Below are 16,313 nucleotides of genomic sequence, written 5' to 3'. Positions count from 1 at the left end.
CTTTGCTGTGTTTTCCCTTGTTTGTCTGGATTTTTAATCAACAGTAAAGCCAAGGAGAGAGAAAGGATGGGCTGCACACCTTCTCACAGTGAGATTGCTAATACTATTGCAAGAAGTGGGTTTAAGGCTTTGAATAAACCCAAAAACATTTTGCGTATTGATCCAGGAGATAAAGGAATCCCTCTGCTGGTTAAAGGTTCATCTTGCTACAATGTGGATGAATTCCACCAACTTGGGATCCAGAGGAAAGATTACCTGAGAGAAAAGGAGGATGAACTATCAGAGCAGGCCAAAAATTATAACTTTCAGTTATCTTCCAAGGCTCACTCAGATCCCCAGATTTCCAGGGAAGACAAGAAAATTGAGAGGACAGCCACAAATGCTGAAGCCATTATGTCTGAACTGATTGAGTCTCAAAAACACATCACTGAGGCCATACAGATCAGAAAGCAAAGCTCTTGTGAATCAGAAGCATCAGCTGCCATTTGGGATGACAAGAATGAAAGTAATGCAAAGCAAATCCCAAAGAAAGGAAAGAAGCAAAAAAATCATAAGCTGGCAAAGCAAGGTCGACCTAGCAAAGTTAAAGAAAAGTCTGGTTTGGCCCTGTGTGAGGCAGAGAAAAAGGTAGATTTCCCAGAACTGCTTGTTAAGGCTCATCAGAGTGCATACGCCTACTTAAACCCCAACCTCTCCAAGTATGAAACTATACTTCACATGGCCAACCAGGCTACCCAAACTCAGCTCTTCCTGCAGCAGATGGTAAGCTTTCTCATGCTTCGCTTTGATGAAATCAACCAGCTCTTGGAAGAAATCACCAGTGATGGGGAAAATCTTCTCAGAGACGTAGGTGGGAATCTGGCATGGCCAGCAGAAAAGGGCGATTTGAAGGAGCACCCTGACCTTCTGCAACAATTACTGCAGTACACAGTCAATAAAATGCAGTTACTGAGTGGGACACTGGCCTCCCTCACCTCTGACGCGCTGCAGGAGACATGCAGCTACCTCCAGTCTGCTGCTAGCAACTTGGAAGGAAAACTGAAGGCAAAGCAAAGATTTGATGAGCGCCTGCTATGGACAGTAAGGATGCTTGAAGCCTCAACAGTGGGACCCTCTCAGTCCCACAGTGATGACAGGACTCTCTATTCTGAGGACAGTGGCATTGGTGTGGACAATGAATCCCTCAAAGAGTTCAGTGCTCTCAGCCAGCATGGAGAACAAGCAAGCTGTGATTCCCGTGCACATGGACATCCATATGAAAAGCACACCAGAACAGCAGAGCACGTACGTGATGGCATAGTGTCACCCAACACAGCTACATCCCATGACTGTGCACTTGAAAGGCATTTTAAAGATATATTTTATTCACCTGTGCAGTGTACGGAAGTGGCTTCTTGCCAGGGTGGAGCACCAGAAGGCGTTTCTACCATGCTTCAACGTGCAAGCTCGAGCAAAATCCGTTCCTATAACTCCTTCCAGTTTCATTCTACTCAGAAAGGTCAGCATTTCAAAATCTGTGAATCAACAGATTTTCCTTCTGATGATGACGATGATGATGATGGAGGGAGCACCATGGGGGAGGATGACGACAACACAAGTTTATCAGAAATGGGGAAGGATGGTCTGCCAAGGAGGCCTCTGTCTTCACCTGCAGTCACTGATAATGCACAAAGGCAGTCCATCAAGAGGACAGAGAATGCAGAGACAGAGGAAATTATTCTGAAGATGAAAGATGCCATCAGTGAAAAAATCAAGTTTGTCCCAGCTAAATCTGGGCGTAAAGAATGGATAGAGGATGAGAGCGGAAGAGCAGTCCTAACAACAAGGCCCAGCACAGCAACAGGAAGCCAGAAAACCTCTGGGAAACAACGACGGTCCAGGTCAGAGGAGTCCCTCAGAAGCCAGGCAGAGGACCCAACCCTCCTAGAGCTTCAGAGAACTCAAAAAGAGCTCAGCAAAAGGCTGGAAATGTTTTACGAAAAGAAAGATACAGATAGCAACCCAGAGCCTTGGAAATCAAGAGCAGGACCTTCTTTGCAGGATGAGCAAATAACATCTAAGTCCTCTAGCAAACTAAAGGCGTGCCTCTCAAAAAATTTCAGCATCTTGCCTAACCAGGATAAAGTCCCTTTGTTCATGGTTGATCAAAATCCTGCCCAGAAGCTAGATGACAAAAGAGGCAGGAAGCCTTTAAGAGCTACTGTGCCCACCCAGGAGACATCGGGAGGCAAAGAAAAGGAGCCTCCTGGGGCACAGATGCTCAGTGGCAGTAGCTGTGCCCCTCGACAATCTGTCAAAAAGCTCATTGAAACATTCAGTCCTACCGATGATCTTGTGAAAGCTGCACCTTTAAGATCTTTAGGACCAGTAAAGTGCATCAGAAAATTTGGGCTTCCGGTCATCCCACCCACGGGTCCCTTTCAGAGAGGCCTGGCACCTTTAAATCTTAAGCATCGTATTTCACCAGTAGAAGACACAAGCCTTTCAAACACCAATGGGATTTCTTCTAGCTTTCCAAATGCACTTCCTCCTGCACTAGCTGCAGAATTAAGCAAGAATGACACAAAGGAAGAAACTGACGAAGACACTGAGAACCTGCCACCACCACCACCTGAAATGTTAATGAACACTTCTTTTGACTTCTCTGAGCCTGAAGAAACCACAAGAATAGAAGGAAACTCTTCAGAAAATGCCAAAACCCCCACAAAAACAGAACTACATGCTACCAAGAGATCACAAGTTTCCCCAAAAATGAAAGCCTCCCTTCAGTCCATTGATTTACTGCCAAGTAAAAATATCAGTGGCCCCAGTGCAATCACTAATAAAGGTCTAAGGAGCACCGGAGCAGAGGACGAGAAACTCCAGAGGTACTCTCTGGAGCTGAACCCTACCAATGTGCACATCCCTAGCCAGGAGGAGATACTGGCAACCCAGAGAAAAGAGGCTGCAGATTTGTACAAGCAAACCCATAAAATTATTCCTCTTCAAAATCCCAGTGGGATTTCAAAACTACACAGCACCAGCTCAGAGAGCAAAGACCCCAGTTCACCTGTGCCTCCAGCACAATACCAGAAGCACAGTTCTCCGGATTCACTGAGGAGAAACGAAAAAGGCTCAGCGTTTGCCAGGAGGGTCTCTCCAACAAGAACTCCTTCTCCACCAACTGAGAAACGGCTTTTCAGCTCCCCAACACGCCACAGGCACTCTCTCCAGGCTTTTAGCAACCCACAACTGAGCTCACCCACCATGCAGAGGAAACCCAGTCCACCAACAAGCCCCAGGGTGCCCAGTCCACCCTTGCAGAAGAAGCTGCCCTCTCCGCCACCCCAGCGAAAACCACTCAGCCCTCCCACAGGGCACAAGCAAAGCTCGCTGACGTTGCACCGGCTGCTGGGCTCCCCAGCATACCGACAAGAGGCAAGCCCCCCTCCATTCCCCACTGCCCCCTCCCCACCAACCTCCCCATCCCGCTCCTACAAGGGGCCGAAAGCTGGGCTGGATGCTGGGGACGAGCACCAGCTGTCCTCCTCCAAGAGGGGCAGCAATATCCATTCAATATTTTGCCCTGCCACCTCTTCCTTATTCGAAGCCAGGCCTCCCCCAGTACCCATGAAATCTGATGCAGAGGTGACCACCCAGCCTGAAGCTTCACCACTTTCCCAGAAGAGCAGCCTGCTTTACCGGCAGACCGGAGACCGGACCAGAAAGCTGTCCCTGAGCCATGCCAGTCCTCAGCCATTCGTGAGGAGAAGTTTCTCTGACCGCAGACCAGGGGTCCAGTTTCGTCTTCCAGCTCCTGTAGCAGCCAGCAGTGAACCTGCTCTTAACCAAACAAGGTAGGAAACTTTCCACTTCGGGCTGGAAAAGCAGAAGTATAGCACTGCACCAGCTCTCTAAACTCCTGGGGGGAATTTAATGTCCTTAAGAAATTTCCCAGAAAAATGCCCTGTTTATGTACAGAACAGATGGTTGGGCCAAAACATTCTAGTTGGACTAGATGGTTATTTTAGGTCCCTTTCAACTGCATTATTCTTTTCTCTGTTCTATTGTCTTGCCCCAGATTTCAGCAGAGCACCAGCCTGAATAAAGGGAAGAGTTAACTTTTCGTGGCTTCCCAAGCCTTACACTTAATGCATGTGCTGTGACAGGCGCCCAGGGAAAATTCAGTGTTGGTTTCATGGCACAGAACTTCCCTTATTTGCCTAGGAGCTATGAACATCCACATTCAATTCTTAAAAGCTTTGAGGTTATAAGCATCTTTAAATAAACATGAGAAAGTAGGCTTGGACCGAGAGGAAGGATATTGTCCCTAACGTCAGTCTCTAAGCCAGTAAACTGTTCAGCTGAAATCTGTATTAGAATGTTTCAGATCAGCTGACAAGAATGATGGACAGATGTTATGTAGGCAGGATCCGTATGGACATAATTGAAATTTTGAGCTTCTTGTGTAGGCTTTCAGATCTAGGTGCTGATTTCAATTCTGATGGCTCCACAGTCCAATCCCAGTTTTCAAAATGGAAAAACCTCCCAAGGCTACTGGAGATTCACTGCTCTGAAAAAAATCAGTTTAAAGAAATTGAAGCATCAACACACACCAATTCCATCTTTGCAACCATTAGTGGCCTTTTAAAAAAAAACAATATCTGGGCTTAGATCTAAATTTTCCCTACTACTTTAAAAAGTATCACAAAACCAGAAAGAAAAGAGAAATGAGTATTTGGGAATATTCAAAGATCAGTGTAACAGCCTGGAAGTACAAAGTGTGGTTGTTATACTGGTTTCTTAGCATCTTAGGATGTTTAAATCCATTAAGCTCTAAGCTACGCAAGAGGATTAAGACCCTTCTCAGGTAACCTTCCCTCACGTGAGGAGTATTACTACTCTTGACACAAAACAGCTGAAATAACATGAATTGTCCCCACGAGTAGGGATTGCCAGGCCAAACCTAACAGGAGAGATGCACGTAGGACAAACCAATGAAGGGTGGTAGAAAAGGCTCTGTGAAACCACTGGCAGGGAAATGAGCACCACGGCTGTGTCTCAGCAACTGGATGGATACACTTTCCTTCTTGACAGTGTTCCTATACTCTCGTCCACTGTGGTCTTAGCTTAGGCTGTATCTCCTGTGCTGTCAGTTCTCATAAGGAGTTGGTGATTAGAGTGGAGCGTGGGAGCTAAGCCTGTTGCAGACAATGGAAATACTGAGAAGCAGAAAAATAGATCCCATTAGGCATTAACTGTATGATATTTCTGTTGGGAAAAACGTTTAACAAATTAGAAATAAATCCCTGGAAAGTTAGCAATTTCTGCTTAAAATTGTTGTTTGGTTGGAACCTGATGTTTTTACCAAAGAACTATTTAGCATGAGATTCAGGCACTTGAAGACTTCTTAAAAGTTGTGCACATGGTTGCTGGTGTTTCTGTTGTTAGGTACTGTGTGAAGTGAGCTCTGCCCACCTCAGTGCCTGCTAGCAGAAAGTAATGTTTTCTGTGGAGGCTTTATGTCAAACCTTGGAAGACAAAAGCCCCAGTAGTTTTATGGATCAATTTTTAAAACAGTCTATTATTCTATTATAAATTGTTAGCTAGTTTATGCTTCAGTGAGGTGTATTATCTTTCTATTGAAATCTGTCAGAGCATAGATAGTAATACAAAAAAACCCCACTGTAAATAAAATCATTCCTTTCAATGAAAGGAAGAATTATTGGGATATACAGCATTTAAGAAGAACCGAATATATCCCGAGCCAAATTTGGCTTACTATTTATACAAATGGACATCAAAAGTACCTCTACTGAGTACAGATTTATATCAAAGTAAGCAGAAGAGAAATTTAGCCCATTCATTACCACGTGCAGCGGTTTAAGATGCGCTACACTGCTGTATGGTTTTGCACATTTAAAATAAGCTGCCTGGAGTAAACTTTTACAGACCTGGCCCTGAATGGCCTAATACAAACATCACAGCAAAAGTGCCAATGGGCAAAGAAGGACCATTTTAAGGAAACAGCTTGTGGCAAAAGCTCTGAGAGCCCCTCACATCACTGCAGTTGCCACAGCTGTGAGCACCACATCCCCAGTCACAGACATTGACCTCTGCTCTTACAGCAAATGCCATAACAGACAAACCACCACACCTTGATCCATCTTTCTTCTTCAGGTTCATTAAGCATGCAGGGCTTCCTCTACTTTGCAAAAGGGAGATTTCAAAATGTCTGCCTAAACCTGATGTTGTGTTTGTAAACCTCCTCATTCTGGCCATGTTTGCATCTGGTCTGTTCCCACCCAGCTGTCCGTCTGCTTTCCTTCATTCCTTCCCTTGCTCTACCTCACCTCTTCAAGTATAACAATGCCCTTTTTTGTCTGTTTGGTGGGAGTTGTGTGTTAGTAGCAGCTTCAAGCACTAGTCACAGGAGACAGGGGAGACAGTCAAACCTGCAATAGCATCACTTTTTTACAGGTAAAACATTTTGAAAATCAGTGAGTGAGCAGGTTTCTCCCATGCTCCCAAACTCCAAGATATATCCCTTCACTTTTTCCATGCCCAATTAAAACATCCATTTGCTGTGAAGCAGATTGCTAAAGATAGGACCAATGTGTTCCTCATCAGGCAGCTGAGTCCCCTCTCCCACCCACCCCATTTTATCAGAAACACACACAAGAAAAAAAGAGGCGACTTCCATCTCATTTTGCTAATTGGCTTTGCCAGGCATTAAATGTCAGTGCTTGCAGATTTGTGCATCTTCTGCACATTCACTGCTCTCCTGGAAAGCAAAAAGCACTCCTTTCCCAAGCATGTCTCCTGCTCATCCCTTGCTCTAAGGAATATCAGGGCTCATTAGTCCTAACTAAGGCTGGACCTAGAGCTTTGGTGTTTAGTCTTAGGGTACCTGGACAAGAGTTTCCATTTCAGTGCTCAGGTCAGTACAACTGGTTTCCATCTGGACAGCCTGTGGATGGAGAGACTGAGCTAACTTTGCTGGTATCTAAGCTTGGTCATTTGACAGCAATCAGCAGTTAATGGCATCTCTCTTATCAAGGCATAACATGTCTTGATGATGTAACATAACATATGCCTTATCAGGGCATAACATTTCTCTACTCATAGAAACCCTGTTAATCTGTAATAGGATTTCTGCATATGCAGTTAAACGAAATAATGTTTCAGTGAGGCTGCTAATCTCCCAGGGGGAAGAGCAGAGATAGACTAAACCCTATATTGCCTTTAAGGAGTGCTTGAGAATGGATTGGGTTGACTGAATCAGGCCCAAAGCAAGTGACCGAAGTGAGACCTTCTGCAGTCAGGGGATATTTGAATCTGGATTAGCTTCATGACTTGTCATGTATCACTAATCTCTTCATTTGGCGGTTCAAATTGTTAAAGTCCTAGCACTCAGAATAGGACCGTAACAGCTTGTCTGTACTCGAAGGCTGGTTCAGTTTAGCAGTTTATGTACTTGAAATACAATAATGATTCCCAGATAACTCTGGACTATTGCCTCCTGATCTTAAACCACTTTAATTAGTTACAGCAACACAGAGCACATTTCAGCATGAAGGCCCATGGTGTGAGATATTAACGGGTAGTTCCACTGCTATAATCAATCTTTTTTCATAAAGTCCCTGTGCCCTGAGAGGTTGCCAGTGCGACCCCAGGAACATCATTTACACATGCCAGGTCTCAGTTCCCCTGTCTCTGGAGTGTCAGATTTACACCACCAGAATGCACATCGCACGGTCCTGTTGACGTACTCCAAGATCACTGTAACCACACCGAGCAGATGCATAACAGAGTTAAGATGTTCCCTTTGGTGGAGTCTGGAAGAAGACTTTTTACTCAGATCTGTCTCTACCTGAGAGTGAACCCAGATTCATACTGATCCCTTGTTAAACATAAAAAATGCTTGCTTCCCAAGGGGGTTTTGGGAGAGGACAGTACAATGCATTTGGCATCACAAGAATAAAATCTGGATCATGCATACAGGAGGAGACAGGGAATGACAGAGGATCGTGCAGCATTTGTGCTCTGTGGGTTAACTTGGCCTAATCAGCACTGTTTTAAAAAGTCACAATTCATTAGCCTCTTAACTTAAGCATCTTTTCCTTCTGCAGCTTGGAGGAGAGCCCTAGAAAAGCAGGTGACTCTTGGAACAGCCCTTGCGCCCCCGAAATCAAAGAGTCCAACAGATCTGCTTCCCACCCTGAGCTCTATGTTGTGGGCCAGGGGCTGCAGAGAGACTGAGAGCAGAAGCACCCGTGAAGTCAGAGGCAAGTGCAAGGCCAGAGGACCTGGAGGGAGGAAGCAGCCTTACCTAAGCCTCTAAAACGTGGCTTCATTTTTTCTCAGAGGGAAACCATATGATGGCACTGCATCTAAGAACCCAAACTGGCCCAAACAGCCTAAGGAACCATCAGCAGAGTGTAGCCAGCTGCTTCTCCTTTGGTTGCATTTTATGGTTTAGCTCAAAGGTTCACTCTGAGCAAAGGAAATACTTCACAGTTGGGTGAGTCTGGGGCAAACTGAATCGATAAAGATGGGACCTGTAGCCAAGTCCTTTGTTTTCCTCTTCAGCTAAAGGAGTCAAAAACAATTTAAGAAATTATTATTATTATTTGACTGATTATTTATTCAGGAGGAATCAGAGTTTTGGTTTTGTAAAAAGCAGCTGTTGTGACATTACCTAAGGGGAAGTAAAATCCCAAACGAACTGAGTTTTACTGCAGAAACACCAGTGGCTTCAGCAAAGCCCCATCTTTACCCTCAGTGTTTATCAACATGCAGAGAGAGAGTAAGGTCAAATGTAAGTTAAAACAAAATAACCCTTTTTAAAGGCATAAAATTAGAGATCTTATTCCCTCAAAAGGGCTTTGATCTTCTAAATCACCTTTGATTATCACATAATCTCATCACCTCTAGGTTCCAGGATACAAGGCTTAATCCTGATTAGAAGAGTTTTGTAATAGTCCAATCAAACAACATTATAAATCCTGAGGCACCTAAGGACATGTATCTTCTTTTTTCTTAAAAGAAGAAAATGTTAGCATAGATAATCCCATTCTTTCCAAAAGGGGTTTAAATTCTTTCTGATTTAAGCAATTTGAGGGTATTTACTGTAATGTCACTGAAGAGTTTAAACGGTCTTGTTTACAAAAACACAAGTTATTTACACTTGATTAATTCCAGGCTGCTACTGCACCCCCTGGTACACAGTTTCAGAATTTACTGGATCTTGCCCACCTAACTAATTTATTATTGCGATTAAGATGCAGATTTTAATTAATTTAATTTTAGTTATTTTAATTTGACTTGTTTTCATATGCAACTTCAGTAGAAAACAACATCTAGAAATGGTTTCAATTTTTCCTACAGTTTCCATGATGGTGGCATCTGGGTACTTTACACAGAATTTTTAAACCTTCCTACCCACCTTCATGATGGGAAAACTGAGGCTTGTTTTAAGCTGTACCAGGAACCCCTTTGAATACTGAACTCCTGAGTTTTAGTCTAGTGCCTTAACCACAACCATCCTTCAATAAGTTCAGTGCCATTTAATGCCACTGACACAAGGAAACCTTAATTGTTTTATTAAAGGTGGGGGTTGAATATGAAGAAGTAGCTTGTGGTGAATAGATGCTTTGGATTGTCAGGGGTTTGTGAGCTTAGGGTACCAAAGCAGCTGTGCCCATAGTGAAGAGCAAAGAGATGTCAACAGATCCACCTTGTAAGCACAGAGGCAGATGCATCTACCAAGTTGGAAAATCACCAAGGAGAGATTGCAAAGTTCATCAACAGAGAAACTCTGCAGGACAGCCTTTCCGCTCATCAGAAGCATCGTTCTCTATGAACTGCATACAAATACAAATACCTTTTTGCAGGCATTTTGGGTTTGTCTGTTCTGTTGGCAGTAACCACCCAGAACAGAAACAATTCAGAAACATGAGAGCAGAAAAACAGCACTTTGCATCCCTAAGTGTAGCTTTGAAGATGAAAATGTAACAGAGTGGGAGAACAGCTTCTGCTCAGCTACTACAATGATTTTCTCTCTTTATGGTTTCATGCTGAGATCTCCCACCATGCCTGGTGGGTGGTAAGAGAAAGTATTTATTTATATCCCATGAGCACCAGGTTCTGTAGAGCATGAGCTTGAGCAGCAAACGGAGCAACACTTCACCTCAGCAATCAGGCTGGAAACCTCCTCACACATGTGCTAGCTGGACATGGAGTCAGCCAAAGTGCCTCTCCCCAAAAAAGAGGCTCTCCTGAGGACGTGGTACATGAGCTGGCACCCTACCACAGCATCTCTCCCAGCTTTGACTAAGGCCATGGTTGTCAGGAGGCTCACAGCAAACACAATCCCAGCTAAGCGAGACTGCTGAAGGATTCTGATGCTGCCCGAAGGATGCTGCAGCAACAGAGCATTATGCTCAAGAAACAGCTTCTTAAGGAGCGATCTACAAGTTTGGATGGGAACTCGTGACTAGGTACAGCTAACGGATTCTGTTCGGTACTGTTCATGTACAGGACTATTGCAAGTAAGGTGTTTACCGTCAGTTTGTGTTGCAAGCATGAGATTAAAAGCAGCTGTAGTGTGCAGGAACTGATGGTTTGGCTGGCGACTTTTCTGAAAAAGACTTTGGGTTTTTTTACAGGTTTTTTGGACAACACTTCCATTTTTCATCAATACATTTCTTTTTCTGAAATCCAATTGTTTTATAAGGCCATACTCAACTTTAAGATTTGTTTTTTACTGATGTAAATAAATCAAAGCTTTTATACACAAGGTAAGAGTCTGATCTCTCTTAACATTCTGCATGCAACCGGTTTAAATCTGAGCCCAATATTATACTATTAATTCCTTCCTCAGTGCACTAACTAGTGCTATAAACAAATCCACCTGCTTCCTCCCCACCACAGCACAAGCTTGTCTGGTTTTATGTTTAACTGGTACCTCAGTTAACTTAGATTGTATTTCCACTAAGCATATATGCCTTTTTAGGCTACAAGATCCATCCTGGACACTGACAGAGCAGAGCAGAGGGCAGATGCACTTCCACCCTTCCCCTGCTCTGATTTAAGCTTCTACATACAAACAGAGGTAACTGGAGTACAGGGTAGTGGTTTTGTCCTAAGGGTTAAAACCAGAGCGTACCCAGTGCAGTGGAGTCTCATTGCAGAGGGGCTGAGCACCGGGTGAAGCGGTATTGGTTTTCCAGACAGCGCTTCATTGCTGTGAAAACAGCAGCTACCAGCTCTGTGCTGTGCTTTATGGGCAGGCCTTTAACAAGCTGGCAGCTGCCCTTGCTGCCAGTGACACTGCTCAAACCTCAGACCTCTAAGGGACTTGTCATTTCATATCCTCAGTGTCTGAAGACAACTAGAACACAAAAGCACAGTACACACTCCACTAACTGGTTTGGACCTCAGCAATGACCCCAAATATTAGCAATACTGTCAACAGTACTATGCAGGTTACCAGTAAAACCAGTATATTACAGTGTTTGCACTGCCACACCTCAATGTACAAAGCATTTTGTATTTATGAAGTTTTCGCATTAAGGAATATTCTGAGAAGGTACCCCCTTTGCTACAAGTAGGAAGGAAAGAAACCACAGCACAGAGATAAAGTGACCTGTTCGTTCTGTCACATCTTACCAGTAAGGAACTGCCAACGTCTCCTGAAGAGAAACCCTTCTAGATCAGCAAATCATTAAGCCTTCCACATCAGATACACTCAATGCCATCATGACTGCAGCACATAGAGGTGTGTGTCGTGGGTATAAACTTCAAACTGAGATGTTGATCTCCCTGGGTAAGATCCTGAAGGTTTTGTAATGGGTGTAGTATGGATTAGGGGCTCACTTCCATGCTGTCCTCTGGTAAACACGACAGTTAATGTGAACTCACAACTGTATGTTAGATCATCTGAAAATTGGGGGCAGAGATCCCAAGTTTGCATTTCTTGCCCAGTGACCATTTTGGATGAATAATGACAATATTAATGTCAAAAAGGGATGTGCAGCTACAGGCAGTAAATACTCTGGAGGACAAAGTGATCAAGACCCAGGGCCATGTTATCCCTCCGATCTCATTTCCATTCATCTCACAGCTGCCTGTCCTGCATCTACCTTGTTCCACCATTGCTAGTACAAAATTATCTACAGCCTTCACCACCCCTAACAGCTCCCCTCTTTACCGATGTTCTGAATTTCAAAATCTGGCCTCTTACCTCGCATCTTCACATTATTTTCTCTTTCTTTACTTACAGACAACTCTGTGACTGCATTAAGTAACCCTGTGAGGATTTCTGAAGTTAGCCTGTATAGTGTATGCCCTTTATCAAGGTTATTTTAAAGAAGAAAGGGGTGATAAACCTATCTTACTCCACATGATTCCCTCCAGCTTTAATGAAGTTTTCCTTGAGGCAAAGATGGGCTGATAATACAGCAATTCAGGAGAAACTGAAAGCGTTCCCTGTTACAGGCTGCCCTTCATTTATTATTACCACTGCTGAACCACTGGGTCTTTCACATATGAATGAACGAAAGCTGAAGCCTCAGGATGCTAACAAAGGCTCGTCCTTCCCCAGAGCAGGAGCTGGAAAGCCATGAACAAAACTTTCCAGGCATTCCAGCAGATGCACAAAGACGCATAGCAAGACAGAGATGACCGCAGATAAAACTTAAGCTACAATTCACTAGCTGCTGACTTTTAATGGTGAGTCTAGGGCAATCGGATGGGGAAATCTCCATCTCTCAGCCGTACCCCCTCTTAAACCTAACAGAAGTTTGGTATCCCTTACATCTGATCTGGAAATGAAACCTGACGGTACCATACAGTGGCTTTATTTTTTTAATGTCTTCCTCCACTTTGAAGCTTTGTGTCTCTCTGCTTGTAAACAGTCAGGGCACAAGGCAATGCATCTTTCTGCACTTGTTAACACGGGGAGGATTTCTTCAATAACCCGATACCCTCACAGATCCTCTCATCTTCACATTTCAGAGAAACCAGATGCCTACACATACTTGAAGCCCTGGCATACAAGCAGGTTTCCATAGCCCAGTTTTTCATGTGGAAGAGCCAAGGAACAGAGAGCATCAGGGATGCCGTTCAGTTACAGAGGGCTCCTCAGATGAGCAGCTAGTAAGGCACAGGACTCCTGTAAACAGTTACCTAATTCGGAGCCACAAATTTTGCATCAATCCACATATCATATTCACAACAGCTGGTAACAGCATATCTCTACGCTACAAAATAAAGAAATAAACCAGGAAACACTGTGGGCAGTTTAAAAAACAAACTGCAATACTAACTTCTTCATGTGGAAAAACTCAGAACCAACAGCCAAGAGAGGGAGAAAGCATGGACTGCAACTCTGAGCTCTGCTAGCCCTGGCAAGTCAACAATTTGCCATTTCCATCCCCACAGAGTTCCAAGCTTTTCCACAGGAAAAAAAAAAAAAGAAAAAGAAAAAAGAAAAGCCTCTGGAAACAGCACAGCACGGGGAGTGTGGTAGGAATTTAGAAGCTCGCTGTGTTTTCAAGTGTCCCTTGGCTGACCAGTGAGCCTGCCTGCTCCCAAGAGAGGGTAGAACTTGTATCCTCTTCAGAGGTTGTTTACAAACTGGTAGAAACAGAATGCTACTTCTTTAAATAAGCACTGCTCTAATGATGGAAGGAGTCCTTTGATAGGTTTAGTTCAGGCTCCTTGCAGTGAAAAGGCGACAAGGACTTGTGTGAGCTTCTCTGTGGCTGATGCCTCCCAGGGGAGTGATCTGCTCCAGAAGTTCAAAGCAGTAGCGCTGGGGCTGACCACCTCCCACTCTCCCATTTGGGGATGACAAGCCAGTCCTGCAAAAAGGCAAGCAGAAGGCTAGCAGAAGGCTACCACAAGGCTCAATGGATCCAATTATCCCAAATTTTCTATCTCAGATTTTCTTTTCCTCCTAAATTTGCATAAAACTGAGCCAAGACACAAGCTATATCTAAAGTTATTTTCATAAACCAGGCACTTACCAGTACTCTGAAGCAGCATCAGAAGGACCATGCATCATCCATGTTTGTTTATTACTGCATTTGAAGACTAAAAAATGTTTCTGTTAGGAAAGAGCAATGACTTTAAGGAGAGAAAAAATGCCACCCTTCATGTCGTGGGTGTGTGGGTAGGTGTAAAGCTTCACTGTCTTTACAATGATGTATTTATCTGAGAGAATATTGGGTCAGGAAGGGGCAAAACCAGGCAGTTTATTTCCTGAGTTTTGTCTTCAAGGAAAGCCCAAATGGTCACATTCCCTGTGGTGGTAATGGCAACCCTATAAGCTCACAGATTCTTCTTCCCTACAACATGTTATCCTGCCTGGGCTTTACTAGGCCAGGATTAGATCCATAGCTAAGCAAACACATGTGGCCACATGCTTTTTTTACCTCTGGGAAGCCTAATTAACGTATTAGACCTGTGTTTTCCTCTGTAACATCAGAGACTGGCAACCATGCAGGCTTTGCTGTCAAAGTGTTAGAGTTTGCACTGGGCTGTCAAGTGGTTTTCCCCAAGGCAGGGGAATAATGGCACCTGCAAATTAAAAGTTTATGAGCGTCAAATGATTATGAAATGAACCTGTTGAATAATTCCTTAAAAGGCAGGATTGCCAGTGATCATGCAGTCCACCAAGAGTCAGAGCCGAAACCAGAAGCGCCTGTCCCAGCTACGCAGGCATTCATTATGCTGGCAAGCGCCGGCCCGCGGCAATAAATTATCACATAGCTCTGGGCTGAACAGCACCCAGGCTGGGGTATAAATAGACTTGCGACTACCTTCTCACCTGTTGTTGGCCTTACAGTCAGCTCATTCTTCTGCAAACAAGTTTACAAACAACACTACTTGACTGCTGTCCTGGGTAAGCATACATACATATATATATATATATATATATATATATATATATATATATATATATATGTCTTTTCAAAACCAGCACGGCTTTCCCAGCGAAATACATTTCTTCTTCTTACATATAAAATTGTGATCGAAGACAGCTCTGAGCCAGAAATGACTCGGATTGCAAATGTGCAAAGCTTTGGGATTTGGGCCGCTCTCTTTGCTCAAACCAAGTGTGAGCACAGAATACTGGTTAGAAAACTTTATTCTGTACAGGACCTCGCAGGGACATTGTCCCCCAAACACGTAAATTAATGACACCATGGTAATGCTAAGTAATCAATAGAAGCAACAGATGAAACAAAGAGGCCTTGGGAAAAGAGGAAGAGAGGGACAGTGAGGAAAGCATATGGTGGAACAGACTTACTCCTTACTGGAATTGCACTAAGGAAAATTTTCATAGAATCACAGAATCTGCCTGACCCTGCTTCCAATGGCTGTACACTTCCTTTTTCCACCTGAGCTCTAGAAGCAGGTCCCTGTTCAGCCAAGCCAGCCTCCTGTCCCACCTGCTTGACTTCAGATGTTTTGGAATTGCCTGTTCCTGTGCTTTTAGAAGATGATCCTTAAAAAGTCACCAGCATTGATGGACTCTGAGGCCTTCCAAAGCAGTTTCCCAGGGGACCTTACCAACTAGTTCCAGCTTATTCAGCCTCTCCTCATAGGGGAGATGCTCCAGGCCCTTAAAACAGCCCTCGGGCTTCTCTCCACCACTTCATCGCTGCCAACCTGGAATGCCAAAAGTGGGCAGCAGCTTGAGGGCCATACCAGTTTAGGAAGCTGCCTAGTGATGTCCCTGACCTGGGTGCCAGGCAGGCAGCAGACTTACCTGTGAGTAGGGTCTATTTTAGGCCCATGCTTACTGACACAAGAGTAATTCATAAGTTTTTAAAAAAGTAAGTTTCCTACGGGTGTGAAATGCGAGCTACTGTCACCCTTGGGCAGGACCAGGAGAGGGCCAGGCTGCTAAAGGGAGTGTTAATCACAGGGTCACTGGCAATCTAAACAGCAGGACCTGCCAGCTGCTGCCAGGCTGCGCAGGGAGGTCCCACTGCAGCAGGGATCCGGCCTGCAAGGTACCCACCAAAGCCATTGGGCTGAGTTAGCTAGGGGCCAGCTCCTTCCTGGGCAAACCAGAGCATGGTTTCATTTGCAGTGGGTGCTGCTGAAAATAAAAACCTGCCAGAATAATACAGCAGTCAGAGCAATAGTGATCCCTGTACTGGCACAGTTACATCTGCAGCGGGGGCCTACAAAGATGATTAAATGCCTGTAGATCTCCTCTAGAAGGCAAGGCTGAAAGAACTGGGGCTGTTCAGCCTCGAGTAAAGAAGACTGAGAGGGGATCTGATTAATGTGTATAAATATCTGAAGTGTGGGAC

At 44.3% G+C, this 16,313-nt stretch overlaps 1 protein-coding gene across 1 annotated transcript; it reads left to right on the top strand.

Annotated features, from left to right (window-relative positions):
• Nucleotides 1-66: 66 nt before the first annotated feature.
• Nucleotides 67-8,241, top strand: PCARE (photoreceptor cilium actin regulator; the record flags this gene model as incomplete). Its single annotated transcript, XM_084262055.1, has 2 exons — nt 67-3,836; nt 8,112-8,241. The coding sequence occupies 2 exons, from the start codon at nt 67-69 to the stop codon at nt 8,239-8,241; spliced, it is 3,900 nt and encodes a 1,299-aa protein (XP_084118181.1).
• Between the last annotated feature and the right edge of the window lie 8,072 nt (nt 8,242-16,313).

Source organism: Gallinula chloropus (assembly GCF_964237585.1).
Source record: "Gallinula chloropus genome assembly, chromosome: 3".
Taxonomy (NCBI): domain Eukaryota; kingdom Metazoa; phylum Chordata; class Aves; order Gruiformes; family Rallidae; genus Gallinula; species Gallinula chloropus.
The sequence above is the reverse complement of the archived record's forward strand: the minus strand, read 5'-3'. Positions and strand labels throughout refer to the sequence as shown.